At 42.8% G+C, this 23,580-nt stretch overlaps 1 protein-coding gene across 3 annotated transcripts in view; it reads left to right on the top strand.

Moving 5' to 3' along the window:
* TBC1D32 (TBC1 domain family member 32) overlaps positions 1 to 23,580 on the top strand; it is an 804,546-nt gene that overhangs the window by 166,206 nt on the left and 614,760 nt on the right. For all 3 annotated transcript variants that reach the window (XM_069235394.1, XM_069235395.1, XM_069235396.1), the window contains one exon: positions 13,152 to 13,289. In XM_069235394.1, coding sequence (XP_069091495.1) covers positions 13,152 to 13,289 — 138 coding nt within the window. The remainder of the gene's footprint in view (positions 1 to 13,151; positions 13,290 to 23,580) is intronic.

The following is a 23,580-nucleotide window of genomic DNA, read 5'->3' as shown; positions in this document are numbered from 1 at the left end:
AGCATCTGGAAGGAGAACAGGCGCAGACAGCAGTCTGACTCCGAGCAGGAATCGGAAGAAGACAGGCCTATCACTGCTGGCCAGCACGTGAGTTTGTCTGCCCCTACACCCACATATAGAAAGGGCCGAAGGCCATGGGTACACCACTGCCGGAAGGCCATGGTTCCGCCCGAAAAAAGACTGTTGTTGACCCACCTTCGGATTCGGCGCCGAAGAAGGCCACTCCTCCGTCCACTTCGGAGTCGAGTAAGTCGGTTTAAAGTTCCACCTCAGACTCCAGTAAGCGTCCTCACTCTTCGGAGTCGAAGATTCGATGCCCCGCTCCGGACCTGAAACAGCCGACTACATTTTCAGGCCTGAAAAAGATTCTGACCTCGGAACCGAAAAAAGCCGCTTACACAGAGGAACAAGGACTTTCGAGCCAACTTAAACAAACCTTGAAGCTGATGCAAGAATCTTGCAGGCCTTCTGCTGAGGACATTGAGATTCAGCCTATATTGGAGGTTGTGGATGAAAGACAATCCTGGATCCATATACAAAAAGAGACTGGCCAAAATATTACTGCACCTCCTTTGAAAACTAAAAGAAAGCTTGCTTTTCAAGAGGAACTAGACTCTGTTAAAAAACCAGCAAAAGTCCAAAGGTAAAAGGAGAAACCAGCACCTGTCCCTACTTCTCCTCCTCATTCTCCACAGCTTTCTTTTTCATCTCCACACAATAGTACACCACCATTGCCTTCTCCAACACACTCACAATACTCTCATGGAGATACAGTGGATCCTTGGGATCTTTATGACCCGGGTCCTATTCCAGATAATGATCCTGACCTATATCCCTCCAAGCCTTCTCCACCAGAGGACACTACTGTCTACACTCAGGTCGTTTCTAGGGCAGCTGCTTATCATGGGGTGCTTGTGCATACTGAGCCCCTAGAGGAGGATTTCTTATTCAACATTCTGTCTTCCACTCACCCTAGATACCAGTGCCTTTCCATGTTGCCTGGAATGGTTAAACATGCAGCCCAGATTTTTGTGAGCAGATCAAAGCTAGAGTAATTACTCCCAGAACTGACAAAAAATACAAACCTGCTCCAACAGACCCAGACTACAACACACATCAAGTTCCTCCAGATTCAGTAGTGGTGAGTGCAGCTAGGAAAAGAGCTTACAGCCAATCCTCATTGGATGCTCCGCCACCTGATCAGGAGAGTAGGAAGTTTGTTGCTGCTGGCAAGAGAGTAGCCAAGCAAGCGGCGAACCAGTGGCAAATTGCGAATTCGCAAGCACTTCTTGCCAGATTTGATAGAGCCCACTGGGATGAGATGCAAGATATCATACAGCACCTCCCAAAAGAGCATCAAAAGAGAGCACAACAGGTTGTAGAAGAGGGACAGGCCATACGTAACGACCAGATAAGGTCTGCCCTTGATGCTACAGCCACAGCTGCAAGGAGTGTAAATACGGCCATTACAATAAGAAGGCATGCATGTTTATGCTCTTCTGGTTTTAAACCAGAAATTCAACAGGCAGTACTTAACATGTCATTTGATAAAAAAAAAAAAACACTTATTTGGGCGTGAGGTCGATACGACCATAGGATAGTTGAGGAAAGACTCAGCTACTGCCAAAGCAATGGGAGCATTATACACAACACCGTATAGAGGCTACTTACGCAGGTCACAGTTTAGGGGAGGATTTAAACCACAATCCTCTGAAGCTTCTACCTCCCAGGCAAAGCAGGGATAACAGCAGCAACAATATCAAAGAGGGGGTTTTAGAGGGTCCTATGGAGGACAATATTTTAGAAGCAGAGGCAAGTTCCAAGCCTCAAAACAAACCACTACACCATCCAAACAGTGACTTCTTTACTACCCCTCCACCACACACATCTCCTGTGGGGGGAAGACTACAGCAATTCCACTCTCATTGGCAAAATATCACCCCAGACAATTGGGTTTTATCAGTTATCCGCAATGGCTATTGCCTAGAATTAATCTCCACCCCCCCAAGCATTCCACCACATTACCACAAATTGTCCCCAGAACACAACGTTCTGTTACAACAGCAGGTACAATCTCTACTACTAAAACAAGCAATAGAATTGGTCCCACGTTCTCAGCAAGAGAAAACTAAACTTCCTCATTCCCAAAAAAATAGCACTCTAAGGCCTCTCAATCTATACATCCTGTCAGAACATTTTCACATGGTAACTCTGCAGGATGTTATTCCACTACCACAGAAACAAGATTACATGACTGCCTTATATCTCAAAGATGTGAATTTTCATATACCCATCCATCCAGCTCACAGAAAATACCTCAGTTTCGTCATAGCAGGAAAACATTACCAGTTCAAAGTTTTGCCATTCGGCATAACAACAGCTCCAACAGTGTTCACAAAATGTCTAGCAGTAGTAGCAGCCTACTTAAGAAGGCAACACATTCATGTCTTTCAATATCTAGACGATTGGCTAATAAAATCAAGCAATTTTACACAATGCCAACAGCACACTCAGTATGTAATAGTGGGGGTTCACTCTAAATTACCAGAAATCTCACCTTCAACCAGCACAGGTACAACCTTACCTAGGTGCTATTCTAAATACTCAAAAAGCCCTAGCATATCCAAATACACAAAGGATACAAGCTTTCCAAAATCTCATACCACACATACAGCCAAGTCAACAATACATTGTAAGATTTATCATGAAAATTCTAGGGATGATGGCATCTTGCATAGCCACAGTTCCACATTCAAGATTAAACATGAGGCCCTTACAACAATGCCTCTCCCAACAATGGTCTCAGGTACACGGTCAACTTCAAGATCTAGTGTTGATGGACTGCCAAACGCGCACGTCCCTTCAATGGTGGAATCTCAGCAATCTAATGAAAGGGCGGTCATTTCAAGACCCTGTGCCTTAAACCGTAATAACAGATGCATCAATGATAGGTTGGGGAGCACATCTCAACAATCATACCATTCAAGGGGAATGGGATCTCAAACAGAAACAATTTCACATAAACCACCTAGAATTAATGGCTGTGTTTCTCGCCCTAAAAGCGTTTCAACCCAAAGACTGTTCTGATAAAAACAGACAACATGACCACCATGCATTACCTCAAAAAACAGGGCGGGCACATTCATCTCAACTGTCCTTGCTAGCCCAGACAGTACGGAAATGGGCAATTCACAATCACATTCATCTGTTAGCAGAATACATTCCAGGAATACACAATCAGCTAGCAGATCTCCTAAGCAGGAATCACCAACAAACTCACGAATGGGAGATTCTCTCCCAAGTACTTCAAAAGTACTTTCAAAAGTGGGGAACACTAGAAATAGACCTGTTCGCAACAAGCAAAAACACAAAATGCCAAAACTTCGTACCCAGACATCCACATCCCCTATCCAAGGGCAATGCTCTGTGGATCAATTGGTCAGGGATGTTTGCTTACGATTGTCCCTGTCTTCCACTCATTCCCTTTCTGGTCAGCAAACTACATCAGACATCTCTGACCATGATACTCATAGCCCCAACATGGGCATGTCAACATTGGTATACAACACTCCTAGACCCGTCTGCAGTACCTCATTTTAAACTCCCAAACAGACCAGATTTGTTAACACAAAACAAAGGTCAAATCAGGCACCCAAACCCCAATGCTTTCAATTTAGCGATTTGGCTCCTGAAGTCATTGTAAAGACGGAGACCGGCAGTAACAGGTAATATTTTATTCTAAAATGTCGGAACCGCTCCGTTCATTCTGATCCTTTCCTTCCTAACCGCCACCTTCCGAACCCCCGTCTCGTAGATCGAATTTGAATGTCAACCTTTCACATTCGATCTACACACCACACATCTTCCCCTCTTATCAACAACAACAAAACAAATAACATACTTAAAATTTGGAAAATACATATAAGAGAAAATACATAATACATGTACCTCTAAAGGAAATTAATTTTTTACATTGAATTGGAAGCATTCCCATTTAGTTAACTTCCCATCACAAATTCATTGAAATGCCTTGGTAATTTCCTTTCTCTCAAACTTTTACGAATAGGTATCACGTCATCCTCCCGATTCCTAGATTCAAGACCACGGAATTCACCGCCTCCTTCACCTCTGTCTGGCCGCGCATCCTCGTATCCCCACAAATATCCACTCTCTTCATCAAAATCTTCACACCCAAATTCCTGGGGAATGTTACTTGCTTTAAACAAACTCACATGCCGCAAATTACGTACTCTTCCATCCTCAAGCTGAACTGCACCATTCAATACCTTCACCACTTTCATAGGGCGTGACCATCTCGCATTCCCTTTATTTATTAGCCCAAAATTCTTCACACGTACGTACTGTCCAACTGCCAAGTTTGGCATATTTTTTCCACTATTGATTTTGCTTAAAACTTTGTTTTGATACTCTTGCACCCGATTTCTCACAGAGCTAAAGTCTACCCCACCAAAACTTCCTTGCCTTCTGTTCATCAACCACCAAGGGATTAGTTTAGAAGATGGTTTCCGACCCCTCAGTAACTCAAAAGGTGTTTTTCCAGTGACTGAATGTGGCGTAATTCTGTATGATAACAACATATTTTGGATGGCCTCCTTCCAAGACAAATTAGATTCTAAAGCTAATTGTATAGTGTCCTTAATAACCTTGTTGAACCTTTCAACCTGACCATTGCCTTCAGGATGGTATAATGACACCCTCACATGATTTACCCCACAGCTCTTCAAAAAGGAACTCATCTTAACAGAAGTAAGTTGTACACCATTGTCCGAAACAATAGTTTCAGGAATTCCTTCCCTCGCAAATACATCTTTTAAGAATTGGATCACAGTATCAGTAGTTATATTGCCAACCATACGAACCTCTGGCCATTTGGAAAAATAATCAACTAGGACAATCGCATACCCTTCCTTAGCAGGTAAGTTAACAAACGGACCCATAAAATCAATTGCAACTTTGCGCCACGGGCCATCAGGCAACTCAACCAACTGTAATGGTACCACTAATGGTTTCACAGACTTATCACTCAGTACACACTTACCACACTCTCTTACCCAACGATCTACCATACCATCTAACCCCGGCCACCAAAAAACTTCTTTGATCTTCCTCCTGGTACTTGCCATGCCACCATGACCTTCATGTCCCAACTTAACAATGGTATCACGCATACCATAGGGAGGCACAATTTTATCACCTCTTAATATAATATCATTCGACACAGACAATTCCTCTTTAATCTTCCAAAATGTACTGCTCTCACCTCGTAAACTACGTTCTGATGGCCATCCTTTCAAAATAAACTCCTTCACTTTCAACAAAACCTCATCCTTCTGCATTTCTCTCATCCACACGCATTCAGATAAATTGTCATGCACATTCCCATTTTGCAGAAACATAGCATCCCTATAAGTGAACGCAACATCACACTCTCCATCATCAATTTCCTCGGCACTACTATGCGATAGTGGTAACCGAGACAACCCATCTGCTACACAATTACTTTTCCCTGGAAGATGCAAAATCTCAAAGTGATACATTTGTAATTTGGAAGCCAACCTTGCCAACCTAGGAGTGAGGTTCCTTCCCCCTCCCGCGCTCAAAATATTAATCAGAGGTTTGTGATCCGTACAAATTTTTAATTTGCGCCCCCATATGTACATCCTAAATCGTTGCACAGCCCACGTAGCGGCCAATAACTCCTTCTCAATTACAGAATAGTTCCTCTCTGCTTGAGACAGAGTACGAGAAGCATATGCAACCACCCATGTGTCTCCTTTCTTCTTCTGAGACAAAACCGCACCAATACCATATGCGGAAGCATCTACTGCTATAATACATTCAGCAGTTTCATCAAACGATTTGAGACAAGAGGCATTGACAATTTCTTTCTTTATAGTCGAAAACTCCTTGGAATGTATCTCTGTCCAGCAGAACGTCGCATTTTTCCTCAGCAAGGCACGGAGGTTCTCCACCTTGAATGCAAAGTTTTCCACAAAGCGAGAATAAAACTCTGCTAGGCCTAAAAATGATAACAATTGTTCCTTGCACCTTGGTTCTGGAGCCTCACTAATAGCTTTGATGTGACTAACCTTAGGTCGAATACCATCCTTAGAAATAATATGACCTAAATATTCCACGTGGCTCTCTCCAAATTTGCACTTTTGATCCTTAGCAGTTAATCCATAGTCACTCAGTGCTTGCAATACTATTTTTAAGTTCCGGTCATGCTCACTTCTGTCGCGACCATATACTAAAATGTCATCCTGGAATACCTTTGCCCCCTTAACATTCGAAAGTATTTTGGACAATTCCCTCTGAAAAACTGCAGACGCACTAGCCAATCCAAACGGCATCCTTTTGTACTGGAACATCCCCTCCGGTGTAATAAAAGCTGTACAATGTTTAGACTCAGGACTTAAATGTAGCTGGTGATACGCACTTGCCAAGTCGATGGTTGAAAATACAGTAGCATCTCCAATAGACGACATCAATTCCTGCAAATTTGGTAAAGGAAATGTATCTATCTAAATTGCATCATTGAGTGCCCGCAGGTCAACACACAACCTGAGGTCCCCACTGGATTTTACCAAAATTACAATCGGAGAAACCCAATCGGAGCACTCAATGGGTTCAATAATATCATTATCACACAAATCCTTTAACATCTCCTTCAATTTTTCTCTATAATTCAAGGGAACATTCCTCAACTTCTGCCTTATGGGAACAGCATTCTCCTTTAATACAATTGTATGTCTAAAATTTTTCATACTTCCCAAACAACCACTAAACACGGTGGGAAATAGTCCCTTTATATCATGATACAAATCATCCTGTGACGTATCCATACTCACAATGTACACTGGCGGAGTAGCATTAGGGTCCACCCTCAACCCCAATTGACATATATGTGGCCAACCCAGAATAGTTGCCCCTCCTTCTGCCACAAGAACTTCACCTGAACACTTCTTTCCAGCATATTCGATTTCTGCCTGTATTTTTCCTACAATAGCAATTTTATGTCCAGAATAACTGCAAGGACTGTTTTTTGTTTTTTGTAAACTCCTTCCAGGCCACAACTGATTAAATAGAGACTTGCCTATTATAGTGTACCACGCACACGAGTCCACCATAACTTCCAGTCGTGCACCGTCAATATTTATATAACACTTCGGAAATTGAAGCTCTTTTCCCTTAATGTTACGCTCTTGAATACTTAGTACCAAATTCTGAATTCCTCCCTCAACCTCATCATCATCCACATTCTCCACAACACAACTCACTTTTTTCTCGAAACTTCTGCAGACGCGTGCAAAATGTCCCTTTTTTTTACATGCACTGCAATTTTTCCCAATCGCCGGACAACCATTAAAATTTGCAAAATGCGAACTGGCGCCGCATCTAAAGCACACTCTAGTATTGTTATTCATGCCAGACTTGTTATCCCCACTACCAGACCAGGAAACCATTTTTTTATTTTTATCCTTGCAATCCCTATCTTTGCTTACGGTACAAACGTTGTCACAATCTTTAACTTCCCTCCTCATAGTTTGTATGCAATCTTCGGTAATCTCAATGCTCCTCGCCACTTCAACAGCCGTTTTTAAAGATATTTCCCCAGAAGACCAAAGTTTCTCCTGTATTTTTTTAGATTTAGTCTTCATTAATAATTGGTCCCTTAAAACTTGGTCATATGTCATATTGTCAAAAGCACACGTAACCGCTAAGCCTCTTAACACTGCCATATACTGGTCAATAGACTCATCAACCTTCTGTTCCCTGGAATAAAATGTATATCTTTCCATAACTACATTTATTTTCCGGCCATACCTATCCTGTAACTGTTGTAAAGCACATTTATACACATCTACCCCATGCACATTATCTACAGGTGGTAAATTTTTAAATTCCCTTAACCCTACAGCGCCCAAACGATGTTTAAGCAATGACAGGTGCCTATCAGGTGAACATTCGCCCTCTTCCAACACATCAACATATGCCTCAAATAAATCCAACCACAATTCCCACTGAATGGGCGGATCTCCTGGTTCATTCAAAAAAAATGGTGGAGGTTGAATACTAGACATTCTGTAATTAATAATGTCCTATATCAATAATTACTGAATGCAGTTGTATTTTTTTTTTTTTTTATAAAACAGAGTCCAGTCACAATAAATTCCGGCACATCCAACAAGTCAAATGTATAGATAAAGGTTCTTTTTGTAATTATAAGCACAAGGTGTGCCTATCACCGTATTCCAAATTAAACGTACCAAATTCCTTGTAATTGTATTTATAGCACACTAAACGTGCCTAGTTCCTTGTAATTGTAGACAATATTTGCAGGTACGAAGTCTACTCCTTAAAGATGGCTGCCAATTTTCTATTTGTAGGCACACAGGTGTGCCTATCACCGTGTTCCTTAATAAAGATTGAAAAGATCTCCAAACCACTTCAAAATGGCTGCTTCAACTGTGTTGTTCACTCTCTAGAGTAATTTGGGCACACTCCAACCCATAATTCCTGGCGTAGTTGCAGATATTTTTCCGAAACAGGAATCTTGCCAATACAGGACATCAAGAAGTACTTAATGCGCCGCCCCTCAAGTTATGGAAACACCAGCAGCCAGAAATTCGCCGAAAATAAAAGCACGATCCTCACCTCCGACATCGCTCCTGCCCGCCTCGTCGCCACTGTAAAGACGGAGACCGGCAGTAACAGGTAATATTTTATTCTAAAATATGCGGGGACTTTACAGGAGCAATGTCGGAACCGCTCCGTTCATTCTGATCCTTTCCTTCCTAACCGCCACCTTCCGAACCCCCGTCTCGTAGATCGAATGTGAATGTCAACCTTTCACATTCGATCTACACACCACAGTCATAGACTTTGGTTACCTAAAACTTCCATCAGAATGTATGGAGGTGCTTAAGCAGGCACGTAAACCTACTACCAGACAATGTTATGCTAACAAATGGAAAAGATTTGTTTACTACTGTCAATCTAAAAACACTGATCCACTTACAGCATCTATACAAGATATTGTAGGCTACCTACCGCATTTGTAAAAATCAAATTTAGCTTTCTCATCCATCAAAATTCACCTTACTGCAATATCTTCATACTTACAAACTATTCAACACACTTCTCTATTCAGAGTTCCTGTTATTAGAACTTTCATGGAAGGATTAAGACACATTATTCCACCTAGAACACCACCTGTTCCCTCTTGGAATCTAAATATCGTACTTACCAGACTCATGGGCCCACCTTTTGAACCCATGCAGTCTTGTCAAATTCAATTTTTAACATGGAAGGCTGCCTTCCTTGTAGCTATTACTTCATTACAAAGAGTTAGTGAAATATAAGCGTTCACTTTTGAGGAACCTTTTTTCCAAGTACACAAACATAAAGTTGTAATTAGGACAGATCCAAAATTTCTACCAAAAGTGGTATCTCCTTTTCACATCAACCAAACAGTGGAATTGCCAGTCTTCTTTCGACAGCCAGACTCCATTGCAGAAGACTCTTCATACTCTAGATCTCAAAAGAGCTCTTATGTACTATATAGATAGAACTAAAGATTTTAGGAAGGCAAAACAACTTTTCATTGCTTTTCAACAACCACACAAAGGTAATCCTCTATCTAAACAAGGCTTAGGAAGATGGATTGTCAGATGCATACAAACATGTTACATCAAAACTGAAAGACAACTTTTGATCACTCCTAGAGCACATTCTACAAGTAAGAAAGGTGCTTCATTGGCATTTTTAGGAAACATACCAATGGCTCATATATGTAAAGCTGCAACATGGTCTAATATTCATACATTTACAAAACACTATTGTGTTGATGTTTTCTCACAGCAGCAGGCCACTTTAGGCCAGGCTGTCTTAGGACACTATTTCAAACAACTTCAACTCCTACAGGCTAGCTACCGCTGTTTTTTGGGAGGACTAACTGCTTTGTAGTCTATGCATAGCATGTGTATCTGCAGCTACACATACCATAGAACACAAAATGTCACTTACCCAGTGTACATCTGTTCGTGTCATGTAGTGCTGCAGATTCACATGCACCCTTCCTCCTCCCCGGAAGCCTGTAGTCGTTTAAGTTTATCAATTGTACATTTGTAGATACATTTACACTTGCATGGACATCTCTTTATATTCTTATACTCTGTCACTCCTTCCTTCACCCTTTGCGGGAAAAAAATCTAACAATGGAGTTGATGCCCATGCACACTGTAACTGAAAGGAGGAGTCACTCGATCCTGTGACTCCCAAAAGACTTCTTCGAAGAAAACCAACTTGAAACACTCCGAGCCCAACACTAGAAGTCGGAAGAACTATGCATAGCATGTGAATCTGCAGCACTACATGCCACGAACAGATGTACACTGGGTAAATGACATTTTCCATATATATATATATATATATATATATATATACACAGGTACATAAATATATATACACACACGTACATAAATGTGCGTGTTTCTCTCTCCCTCTCTCCCCTTTCCTTGCTCTAAATGTCCTGCCAATGTTAGTCTTTTTTTAAGAAACTCAGTATCCCCCTCATTACTGTGATGGAAAGCCCTGGAGTTTATGGGAAACTTCAAAATTCCCACCACCCAGTGTTCCCACGCTTCTACTGGTTAAAACAGTACCTCAACTGTGGGAGGACCGATCATTATAGAAAAAAAACAGGCCAAAACTGGTCATGTGAAGACATTGGCTGTGTGACAATCACTTTGTCGTTTCTTTGCCTATTCCTGTCCCATGCAATTATCCCATCATCACTATCTATACTGCTCTTATTAGGAAGCATGCAGGAATGTTGGATGGTAGAATTTGTGATGTTTGCCAAATGTTCTGAAGTTATTGCAGAAAAGTGAATACATTGTGATTTTATTTTTAACGTAAACTGTTGACATTTGCAGGGTATCCTAGGTAATTAAACAAGTCTGCATTCACACAAACATTATTACCCTGGCTTCTCCTGCTTTTCTTCATTTTAGAAATAAATTGGTTTGGTATTTTTTATCTTGGTGCCGGCTGACCCATGGTCCAAACTGCAGACATCCTGTATCAAACACATTTCCTGATGTCTAGTGCGTGGTTCCCTAAAACATACAGAAAACCCGTACATAGATGGTACCACTACATTTAGAAAATCAGGGGGAATACAGATGTTTCAAGCCTTGGCAGAGATATCTTTCTGCATGAGGACGATTGACGGGAATTACCATACTTTGGGCAAAAAATGCGTTTTATCGCCCTTTTGTTATTCCTTTAAAAAAAAAAAATCGGCATTGGTGTTCTCAAGCACCTACAGTTAAAGAGCTAAGATATATGACCGTGAAAAATAAAGCATGCATTCTTGAAATTCAGAAATGTAGATGAGATTAACGTTTTAGCAATAATTGTGGACGAAATTTGGACGTTTACACCAATATTTGTTTTGTAGTTTATGTACGTTTACAGCCTTATTAATCAACATAAACGTTTTAAATATATGTTAACTGTCTAAGTATATTAATAATGCTCTTAAAAATAACTAAAAGATGCTTATATGGAAAACAAAATTGAATAGTGAATGATTTACTCATAGACCAATGTAAATCTTGACCCTGCACTTGAGTTTGCCATAAAAACCAAATATTTCTTCCTCATCCAGTCCTTACATCATGAGATGTGCCAACAACCCGCAGACAGGTATCACTGCCTGTTTAAAAATGGAAACTTTAAACTTCTCCTCCTTTCCCTGGGGCTGAATCACACATACGGCGCATTTTCCTTGTTTGCTCTTGGCGCACCTTTTAAAAGTTACGCCCAGTGCAAACAAGGAAAATGCCCTGTATTAGCATAAATCCACTGCCCCCACGGCAGCCGCAAACTCGCACTACTCTGGAGGCAGCACATTTATGTGAAAAACAGAGCAGCTGCTTTAAAGCCGCTCCATGTTTCACTGTGCAGGCGGCAACCCACCTGCACTTTTACGGTGGTTTAGAGATCCCCTTGCAGGCGGGTGCAGTGAGTGACTGGGAGGGTCCATAGGGCTCCAGAGGGTTGCCATCGGGGGGCTCACTGACTGTGGCTACCTTTTAGGTGGCACACTGTCAGTGCACCTCCTAACAGCTTTTTTGTCTCTGCATCAATAATAGAACGTGGGCACAGAGGCAAAGGGATTCCCTCATTTGCATGGGGCTATGTGCCATGCAACTTAAAGAACACCCTCTGATGATAGTGCTAAGTGTGCACCAGTGCTATTGGTATTACAGAAGGGGTTACACAAGTGTCTGCGGTCCCTTCTGTAATACCAAAGTGCCCCACGGGCATGCAGACTGAGCACACATGCCTGTTGCGCCCCGCCTGTTGCACCCCATGGTCACTTCTGTAAATACAGCCCTAGGTGTGCTTGTAAAGGACCACTTCTAGCAAACCTTCTCCTGTTTTGTCTCTCTCCTTTAGGAAGGTGTTTGCCTGTGCTTCCTGTCTCTGAGCGACCTCTTTGTTGCCTCTGTTTGGTTCTTTTATCATTACCGCTGGTGATTATTTTGCTGTAGATTGTGTTCCAGCTTTTACTGTCTTCCTGGTCTACTGCTGTGCTTGCGGCCTGAAGTCTGCTTAGCTCTTCTTATGCCTCGTGGGTGTTCGCCCAGTGGGTCCCTTCTCCTCTAGGCACACTGGAGGTGTCTTTAGTGGTTTTAAGTGCCTAAAGTCTTGCTTTGATGCTGGTGTGTAGAACTGTGCTGGCCTTGGGGTTTTGATGCCGATTGTGCTTAGTTTTGTAAATGCTCCTGATGTAAGGACTGGGATGAGGTAGCAATGAGGAGTTAACAGTGTGCAGAAGAATACTTTATTCAGTTCAGATTTATGACTCTTTAATCTGGTATTCGATCAAATTAAGACAACCTCATTTCTGTGGTTACTAGTTAGTATTTCTACTTACCTTTTCAGGCGGGATATTCCTCGCTTGTGCAACCTCCTTATTTAGTGGGGTATTGTTGCACACTGCGATTCGTGCTTGAGGGAGATCCCCACCTATTCGTTTATCATTATTATTTGGCACATTTCTGTAAACATTTGAATTATAACCATCATTGTTTTTATTTTTTCCCCCACACAAGGCCATAAGCAGAAAACACACTACTCTGGAAAAGAATTGCAATACATTTATTTTGTGCATTCACTATGCCTTCTTGGAAGAATGCTGATATATACCCATGGCAGAAAGCTGTTCCCCATAAAGCTGAAAAATAAAAAAGGTAATGTGAGATGTTTGTGGACATTTGGCATGTACACAGTTTTCTAATTAAATAAAATAGTCATGGTTTCCTTAACAACCTTGCTGAAAGTTTAAATAGCAATTCTTTTTTGTGTTGTATATAGTTACAAAGGGTGTGTTATTTAAGTTTCTAATCGTGGTTGTATTCTGTGGTTCTGTGGGGATTATTTAGTTGCAGCTGGCCTTGTGGTCCTCTGTGTTTTTGTTAATGCACTGTTGGGTAGATATACAGACCTGGAGGCTTTTTTCACATCTTGAGACTCACAAACCTACAGCCTGCATCGACTTTATCGTCGTCCATTTTATTAGTTATAGTGCATAAAAAAGGCTCTTTCTTAAACTATGTTGCCATCACACATCATGTTATCTTCAATCAGGTAAGTTAGTATAAATTGTCCATCATGAGGTCTTCGTTCAAAGTCCTAATTAGACTATTTCCTCCAGTGTATGCTACCTCAGAAAACCTTTTTTTAAACAACCACCCCTTTCCAAAACATATTTAAAGCAATGCATATTTAGAGGCAACATTTTTGTCTACTCCAAAATGAAATTGTGCTGGATTAAGATAAGCAACTAGGCTGATCCAGCCTTTTTATTTCTACATTTTATAAAATGCAGAAATTAGAATATTTAGACATAGACCTCAGAGAAGAAAAATGTGTCATGTTGTGTCAGAGTCTTGTAATACGCTGATAGTAAGCCTTCATTTAAATGCTCTGCTTTATAAAGCAAGGATCTCGGAACACAAGATTTTGCCCTTTCTACATTTTAATTCCTCAATATATTTATAGTGTTATTGTGCATCTGACTTTTACACCTCACTTTTTAAAATAATTTTTGTGTAGGTAATGTGCTTTTTTGTACCTTTTATTTCACCGGACTACCTTATTTGTTTTTTCAATCACTATGCTTGCTAAATGTTCCTCCTATTTTCAGAAATAATAAAATGGAGCTGGATGCAGGATGAACATGCTTTATATATTTATTTCTTAACGCTTTTGGGGACTGTAAGATCTCTATTTATACCCAGATGTTGATTCTGTGATGTGAAGGGAAAAAACATAAATGAGAAAGTTAAAAACAAAAAAGTTTTGTGCCCAAAGATAATCTGGTATCTCCATAATCTATACTGCTGAGAGATACATAGTATGCATTTTTGTTCTCTTATCTTAAACAGTCTTTCATTTGATTAACAAGTTCTTAAAGCATTACATTTTAATTTTTCCATTACTGACACAAACCAACGTAGATCTTCCCTATTCACCTCTCTGCTGCTTTAACATCAATTCTCTTGCACCTCAGAACGTGCCCACCACTTGTTTCAAAAGGTGGTACTCCTCAGTCTAAATTTAAAGTGTTTGTAAGCACACATTTAAAATTATAGAAAGGCAAACGTTTTGCTTGAGTGACCGACCATAGTTAATATTAAATCCAAAAATGGGTTTACTCCTGTATCTTGATCAACTGTGTTATAAAATCTGTTTTCTTGTTCTTGCAATATATGTGTGTTAGAAATGGGGTTTTTGGTTGGCAGTCCGGTTACCCTCTGTCCAAGCAAGAACCCTCACCCTAGTCAGGGTAAGTCACACACAATCCAAATTACCCTGTGCCTACCCTCTGGTAGCTTGGCACGAGCAGTCAGGCCTAACTTAGAAGGCAATGTGTAAAGTATTTGTGCAATAAATCATACAATAACACCATATAGCACCACAAAAATACACCACACAGTGTTTAGAAAAATATAGAATATTTATCTGGATATTTGTAGATCAACACAATAAAAGATGCAATAAGAATTTGTAGAAATATCACCGAAAAGTGATATAAAGGGGGTCATTCTGACCCTGGCGGGCGGCGGGAGCCGCCCGCCTGGAGGGAACCGCCAGAATACCGCTGCGCGGTCAAAAGACCGCCGCGGTTATTCTGGGTTTCCCACTGGGCTGGCGGGCGACCGCCAAAAGGCCGCCCGCCAGCCCAGTGGGAAACACCCCTCCATGAGGATGCCGGCTCCGAATGGAGCCGGCGGAGTGGAGGATGTGCGACGGGTGCAGTAGCACCCGTCGCGAATTTCAGTGTCTGCTGAGCAGACACTGAAATTCAAAGTGGGGCCCTCTTACGGGGGCCCCTGCAGTGCCCATGCCATTGGCATGGGCACTGCAGGGGCCCCCAGGGGCCCCACGACACCCCTCACCGCCATCCTGTTCCTGGCGGGCGGAACCGCCAGGAACAGGATGGCGGTGAGGGGGTCGGAATTGCTGCGCCGCCATGGCGGATTCCCATGGGCAGCGGAAAGTCGGCGGTACACCGCCGACTTTCCGTTTCTGGCCGCGGCTGTACCGCCGCGGTCAGAATGCCTGGCGGAGCGCCGCCAGCCTGTTGGCGGTGCTACCGCCGACCCCGGCCGAATGACCCCCAAAGTCTCTTTCAAGCACAAAGTACCTGGTTTGGAGTGGAAAATCTCCGCAGAGGGCCGCAGAGGAGGAAATGCGTTGAAAAATGGTGTGTGCGTCGGTTTCGCCCCTTCACACACAGGCTTGCGTCGTTATTTTTCACGCGGGGTGACGTGCGTATTTCTGCGGGAAGAAAAATGGTGTGTGCGTCGGTTTCGCCCCTTCACACACGGACGTGCGTCGTTATTTTTCACTCGAGGAAGACGTGCGTCGTTTTCCGGCACGCGGGCCGACTCCTTCTATGGTTCGCGGGATTACCATGTATGGGGTCTGTGCGTGGATTCCTCGGCTTGTTACCCGGCTGCACGTCGTTCTGGGAGGCTGCGCAGGGAATTTTCTTTCTCACAGCAGGCGTCGCAACGATTTCCTCTCTGGAAGTCGGGCGGCGTTGTCCATGCGAGGCCGTGCGTCGAAGTTCCGGTCCCACCGTAGGCGTTGCATCGAGCAGCGTCGGTGTGTGGTGATTTTCTCACCGCGGAGCAAGCTGTACGTCGAATTGTTCGGCGCACCAGGAGTCCAAATGAAAAAGAGAAGTCTTTTTGGTCCTGAGACTTCAGGGAACAGGAGCCAAGCTCTATCCAAGCCCTTGGAGAGCACTTTTTCAGCCAGACAAGAGTTCAGCAAGGCAGCAGGCCAACAGCAAGGCAGCAGTCCTTTGTAGAAAGCAGACAGGTAAGTCCTTTGAGCAACCAGGCACTTCTTCTTGGCAGGATGCAGGTTCTGGTTCAGGTTTCTTCTCCAGCAAGTGTCTGTGGTGGTAGGGCAGAGGCCCTGTTTTATACCCAAATGTGCCTTTGAAGTGGGGGAGACTTCAAAGAGTGGCTTAGAAGTGCACCAGGTCCCCTTTCAGTTCAATCCTGTCTGCCAGGGTCCCAGTAGGGGGTGTGGCAGTCCTTTGTGTCAGAGTAGTCCCTCCACCCTCCCAGCCCAGGAAGACCCATTCAAAATGCAGATGTATGCAAGTGAGGCTGAGTCCCGTGTGTTTCGGGTGTGTCTGAGTGAATGCACAAGGAGCTGTCAACTAAACCTAGCCAGACGTGGATTGTAAGGCACAGAAAGATTTAAGTGCAGAGGAATGCTCACTTTCTAAAAGTGGCATTTCTAAAATAGTAATATTACATCCAACTTCACTAGTCAGCAGGATTTTGTATTACCATTCTGGCCATACTAAATATGACCTTCCTACTCCCTTCAGATCAGCAGCTGCCACTTCAACAATGTATGAGGGCAGCCCCAATATTAGCCTATGAAGGGAGCAGGCCTCACAGTAGTGTAAAAACAAATGTAGGAGTTTTACACTACCAGGACATATAAACTACACAGGTACATGTCCTGCCTTTTACCCACACAACACCCTGCTCTAGGGGTTACCTAGGGCACACATTAGAGGTGACTTATGTGTAGAAAAAGGGGAGCTGTAGGCTTGGCAAGTACTTTTAAATGCCAAGTCGAAGTGGCAGTGAAACTGCACACACAGGCCTTGCCATGGCAGGCCTGGGACAAGGTAAAGGGGCTACTTGAGTGGGTGGCACAACCAGTGCTCAGGCCCACTAGTAGCATTTAATCTACAGGCCCTAGGCACATACAGTGCACATTACTAGGGACTTATAAGTATATTAAATAGTCCAATTGGGTATGATCCAAAGTTACCATGTTTAAAGGGAGAGAGCATTTGCACTTTAGCACTGGTTAGCAGTGGTAAAGTGCGCAGAGTCTAAAAGCCAGCAAAAACAGAGTCCAAAAAGTGAAGGGAGGCAGGCAAAAAGTTAGGGGTGACCACCCTAAGGCATGTCAGGTCTAACAATGTGTTAGACTGAAATATCCACACATCACGTAGTCGGTGTCTGCTGAGGTTAATCGTGATTTGGTGCTAACCTTATTTGCCTTTGTAAGCATATTAATCTTTTGCTTATACATAATATAGAACGAGATGGGTGCACAATAATGACTTTTCCTCAGACTTACTAGTTTCAGTATTTTATCTATCTACTTGGTTATGTATGCCAGTCCTTCTCATCGGCTGTAAACTTCAAAATAGTTTACCACTCTCTTCTATTGTTCAGGAAAGTAGTTGATACTGTTTTACTCAGAACCCTACCCAGGGAAACCTATTTCATTCTCAGTGTGTTCATAGTTTACGTTTTTAAAAAAAGACCTTTTGCAAACTGAATATATTTTAAAAAATAGTTTTTTGCCATTAGTCAGTTTGATGAAAAAGGTGACATGATTTTCAGCCTTTTACTTTTAAAACCTTCCCTGAGCAGATGAAACCTAGTGTCCTCAGGCAGAAGTATTTATTCAACTTGGCTGGATCCCAAAGAGTCGGAAAAGAATGAACGGAGAAATGTGTTTCTAATTTGCATCCACAACCTGCAAAACAGACATCTGCTATCACTCTCAATTAGTTTTAAATATTGAAAAATGAGAAAACCTAAAGATGGTTCAAATTGAATAGACACTTCTGTATGTCAGTATATACACAGTATTCTCACTTTAATGTCTTAATGGCTGTGCTGTGCTTTGAAGGAGACGCTGTTGTTCAGGGGGTTTGGCACGGTTGTAGGCCCAAAAGTATCCCACAATCTGTTCAAAATGGACTGTGGGAGTGTCTTACTTGAATCTTTCTGTAAACTGCATGGAATACTTTATTTTTCGTGTTTTGTAGATACTGAACTTCTCACAGTCTTTGTTTTACAAAGTCATATTTCATTGATGCCATTCTCAGTGTCTGCTGATCGTATAAAAGGGGGTTATAGCATATGGGTTTTTCCTCTGTCAAAATTACTTTCTAAACATAGTAAAAAAAAATGGAGTCAGTGGAAGAGGTGGCGGCATAGCTTTTATCCATCTTGAGTCCCTTGCTAGGAACCCCAAAGCCCATTCTTTCCTTCCTTTGATTACTCCCAGGCTGTCATGAGTCTTACCACCCCATTCGTGCAGACACCTTAACTAATTCCACTTTGCCCTCCTACATCCTCCCCAGCATGTATTTTCTTTTTCATATTGCACTCTTATCTTCAGCAAGTTTGACCTTTGGGTAGATGTCATACTTATCATGCTTGTCATAGTCTTACTTGTCATAGTAAGAACCTGCAGTTTCCCTAATACTGGAGCTCCAGCTCGTTGGTATCCAGGAACTCCCACGGACTCAGAGTTTCCTTATACAATTCTTCATCAGTATTGAAATGAAACAATCTAACTGAAAAATCCCCCAGCTGATTGCCAACCCTTCCCGTACCACTACATGAACAATGTGCTGCCTTAACCCTTTCTCTAACTGCTGCATATATCGTTTATGCCCCTCAGACACTCCTGATGACATTCTAGCCTACCTTAAATGTAAACGTACCCGATTGCTAGACACTCTGGCTCTAATCGCCACCTAAAAACAAATCTCCCTCTCACCCCCAACACTCCGAGTCCTGCAACTGGAACTGTTAAGATCTAGGCCATTTGAAACAAATATGCTGGATCAAATGCAACCTATCATCTGATTGCATGGCCTGTTATATTGGCCAGAGCAAAGAATTCTTATTTTCAGGCCTTGAATTGCTGAATCCATCAATTCAGCGAAAGAATTATGCCAGCTTTACAAGAGTGGTATTTAACAAGCCCTTTCAAGTTCATCCTTAGGTCGCTTAAGCAAGATTCTTTCTGTCTTCAGCAATAAGGTAGAAATAATTTGAGCCCCCCTAAACTTTACACTACTCAACATTCTAAGATGTACATTGTCCCTTCTTCCCAAAATCCACCACACAGGAGTTGGCACTGGCCTCTCAATCAAACACAGACAACATACTGGGCACATTCAAGAAATCCTTCCCTGCTTGGGATGTTGGTAATACCAAAGTCATCAACATGAGTCTCCCTGCACTCGTACTCATCATCACCAGACTAATCAACGTCTCTCTACCATGTGGCCACCATTGTCAAAGCTCTCAAACATGCCTTTATTGCACCCATATTAAAGAAAGCAGTTCCTGATCCTGGTGACCTAGTAAACTACAGACCCATCTACAGGCTTACTGTCACCTGCTAATTATCTGCCTATTTGGGAGCCAGGCACCTTTTTAGTAACTTCCTCTCAGGCTTCAGCCACCAGATGGGCAATAAGACCACCGACTAAACATCATGAACGAACGTCTCAACTCACATGAGCAGGGTCATCCTTGCACACTATACTGCTCGAACTCAAAGCAGGTGCATAGGCCCAGAAACACCCCCGCCCGACCTCTTGCTCTCTCTCACCTCGGTCTGTCTTTGTGACTTTTGCCCCACTTCTCACACTCTTTCTGCTGTTTCTCTCACTTTTACTACAACTTTTTGTGACCTTTTTACTTGCTCTTTGCCCTTCTCTCACTCTTTGTGCCTTTTTCTGTGTACCCTTCCTTCATTTGAGCCTTTCCCCTCACTTTTACTGCGACTTTTCTGTATCGTTTTTCTTGTTGACTCTGTGCCATTTCTGTGGGTTTCTGTCTCATTTCTCTTGATCATTTTGCCTCTTGGTGTTATTTCAGTAGCTTTTTGGTACAATTTCTCGTGCTCTTTTTGCCTGTTTATGCCATTTGTTGCTTTCTTTTCTCATTCTGTCTGACTTTTCTGTGCTTTTTTCTCTCTCGCTGTTTGCTTCTGTGCGATTTCTCTCACCCTATTCTCACTGTGACTTTACTGTGCCTTTTCTTTCGCTGTTTTTGCATCTTTGTGCCATTTCTCTGACTTTGCTGTGCCATTTCTCTTATTCCTTTTTTCCCCTTTGTGTTCTCTCTCTCTCTCTATCTCTCTCTCTCTCACACACTCTCTCTCGCTCTCACTTCATGGCTTTTCTGTGCTGTTTCTCTTGATCTTTTTGCCTCTTTGTGCCATTTCTCACATTCCTTTTCTGTCCTTTGCTGCATCCTTTTCCTGCGCTTTCCATGTCCCTCTCCCTCCGCAAACCTTAGCTACTCTTTTGCGCCGCTCTCCTTCACTGACGTCACTCTCCTCCTCTGACCAGCCACAGCCCCTTGTGAACCTCCCCCTCCCAGAAACGACTTAATGGTGGGCACACCAAATCCATACCTATCTGTGCCTGTACACACAGGGATCCCACTAAGCACCACAAATAATGCCCCCCGCCACTACCCGGTAACTCTCCTTCTTGCCTTGAACCCCAGATTCTCAACCACCCCCTGCTGGCGCTCCACACAACACAAAAAGAGCCTTCACCTTCTCCCTCTGCACCATCACCTGCACCACTGCACCCTCAACACCACCAACAACATATCCACTACACCCACTCCCATACACACTCAAACACTTATCAACCCACCCCCCCTCAGCCCCCCCCCCCCCACACACCAATAGCATTCATGCTTCCCAACACCCGCTCACTCAGCAGTCACATTACAGAGATCTGGGACAGGGTGGAAGACTCCACCCATGACCTCTTGTTCATCACAGAAATATGGCTGACCAACTTCAATGCCAGGTATCGCCATCCCCCCTGGGTATAACATCACCAGACAAAATCTCCAAAGCCGATCTGGAGGAGGAATTGCCATTGTCTACAAAGAGACCTTCCTCTGCACTACCTTTGCCAAAGCCAGAACAAACACTTCAACTTCAAATTGCAGATTGCAGCAATTTTGACCCTTGGTGGGTCCTTACTTTACCTGCCCTCCAGGCCCTTGAGCCAACTTTGCAAATAACATCATGAACTTCATTGCCTCCCTAGTCCTCAACTCCAGTACTTTCATACTTCTAGCAGATCTCAGCTTCCATCTTGAAGACAAGACCACCCCAAACTCATCTGCCTTTCTTGACAATCTCCAGAACCTGGAACTAATCTGATGCGTCATGGAACACATCCACACCACCTGACAACAACCTCTGAAATTGTATTTGCAGCAAAATCACAACCATATACAGCAGCTTCCACCTTCAACTCAATCCAGTGACCCTCTACGGCACTCCCCCAGTGACAAGGGAAGTCAACAGAATCACCACATGGGACACCACAAGCACAACGGAAACCACAACAATCATGAAGACCATTCACTCCGGGGCCACGGCGGACCTCTTCCCCCACGACACCTTCAAAAAGAAGCAATTCCTATCAGTGAGGTCCTCACTCCTATCCTCAACACCTCCATAAGTGCAGTCACCTCCTTGTAACCATCGAAACACACAGCAGTCAACGCCCTCCTAAAGAAACCCTCAACTGACTTGACCAAACTCGCCAATTAATGACCAATATCTCTCCTTCCATACCCAATGAAAGTCTGGAAAAGGGATTAACAAGTGCCTCTCTGACCACCTCCCTAAACACCAGCTTCTCAACACCACACAGTCTTCAGACCCAACTACAGCACAGAAACCGCCCTCACAGCATCAACCAGTGACATCCTGATGATTCTCGGGATTTAATTTTGCTTTCCTCCCTTAACGCTCTGCTAAACACCAAATGGACAACCTTTCTTATCGAACCTAGGGTCCCCTCTTTTATAATCAACATAGGTGCTTGTGAAACAGTTACTGAGGCCTGCTCTTTTGCATGTGAGACAACTCATTCTGGAGGAGTTACAGCTGGTCTCACCAGACAGAGCATACAACTATTTCTTTCTTTCAGCTGTGGACTGTAATAATTGTGTTTGATTCTTTTATTGCGTCATTATTCAGTAGCACTTCTTCCTAAATTCCGTGAAGAGTTTTCTGCGTAGGCAAAATGACATCCATCGCTGAGGAGGATGAGCTGACCGAGATGTCGGGCAAGGAATAAAGCGAATGCCAATTTTCCTGTGCATGTAGTCCCTTTATATCCCCTCACCTCGCCACCCGTTCTCTTCCAATCCAACACCACATATTTCCTCAGTAGAGATGCAGATTGATTGATCTGTGCCGTTTTTTGGTCCACTGTTATTTGTACCATTTTTTGCGTGCTCATTATAGAGCTCACATAATGTGCCATATGTCATATTCGGAGAGGAGGAAAGCCTGAAGAGAAAAGCGTCCTTCAAAATATATAGCCTCGTGAACAAGTCATTCCACGGCAGCTCACCAAGCTACTTTGCAAAACATTTTGCCTGTACCTAAAACTCAAAATCCTCTAGTCTTTAAACCTAACCCCGTTTATGCTCTAGAAAATACAGATCACCGCACAAAAGATTGCTGTGCACTAGGATTGCTTACTCTGCAGACAGATCTTCACCTTGCTGTCAGCCGTCATCTTTCTAGACCTGTATTTCTACTTGCTCAACAGCATACAATACCTTTTAAGGAATGCCTTAAAAATCACTGGCCACAGAACTCATTGAGCTGGTAAGCCAAACTGACACTAACAACCGTGCCTTTTTGTTTCCTAGAAGAAACTGTTCTTTGCATGGTATCTCCGCAAACAACGTCCTGGCCAGACTTTTATGACGTATGTTGACATTGAGAAGAACTCATGTGAAATAGTTCAAGTAACAGGGTCACAGAAAGAAAAATCAACCCTGGGGCAGAAAGTCAAAACAATGGCATGTATAACCTTAAAAATATCAGAGGACTCCTTTTGTGACAGCAGTTTACTCCTAAATGTGTAAAAGTGAGAAATCAAATACATTAACCAGGACTCTTAGAACAGTGTGAACGCACCATCAACTATGCAAACCAAGAATCCACAATTGGTTGTGAAACTACATCAGACAACGGAAATGTTGAGACAAAATGTCCACATAGCCAGAATCCAACTGCAAACGTAATGCCATTTTACTTTGTGATTGGACATTTTGTTTTTACCAGCACTCTTCATATAATCCATCTTCCCTATTCTTATCATATTGAAGTAGCTATACCTGACCAGCT

This window comes from Pleurodeles waltl, chromosome 5 (assembly GCF_031143425.1).
Source record: "Pleurodeles waltl isolate 20211129_DDA chromosome 5, aPleWal1.hap1.20221129, whole genome shotgun sequence".
Classification (NCBI taxonomy): domain Eukaryota; kingdom Metazoa; phylum Chordata; class Amphibia; order Caudata; family Salamandridae; genus Pleurodeles; species Pleurodeles waltl.
The sequence above is the reverse complement of the archived record's forward strand: the minus strand, read 5'-3'. Positions and strand labels throughout refer to the sequence as shown.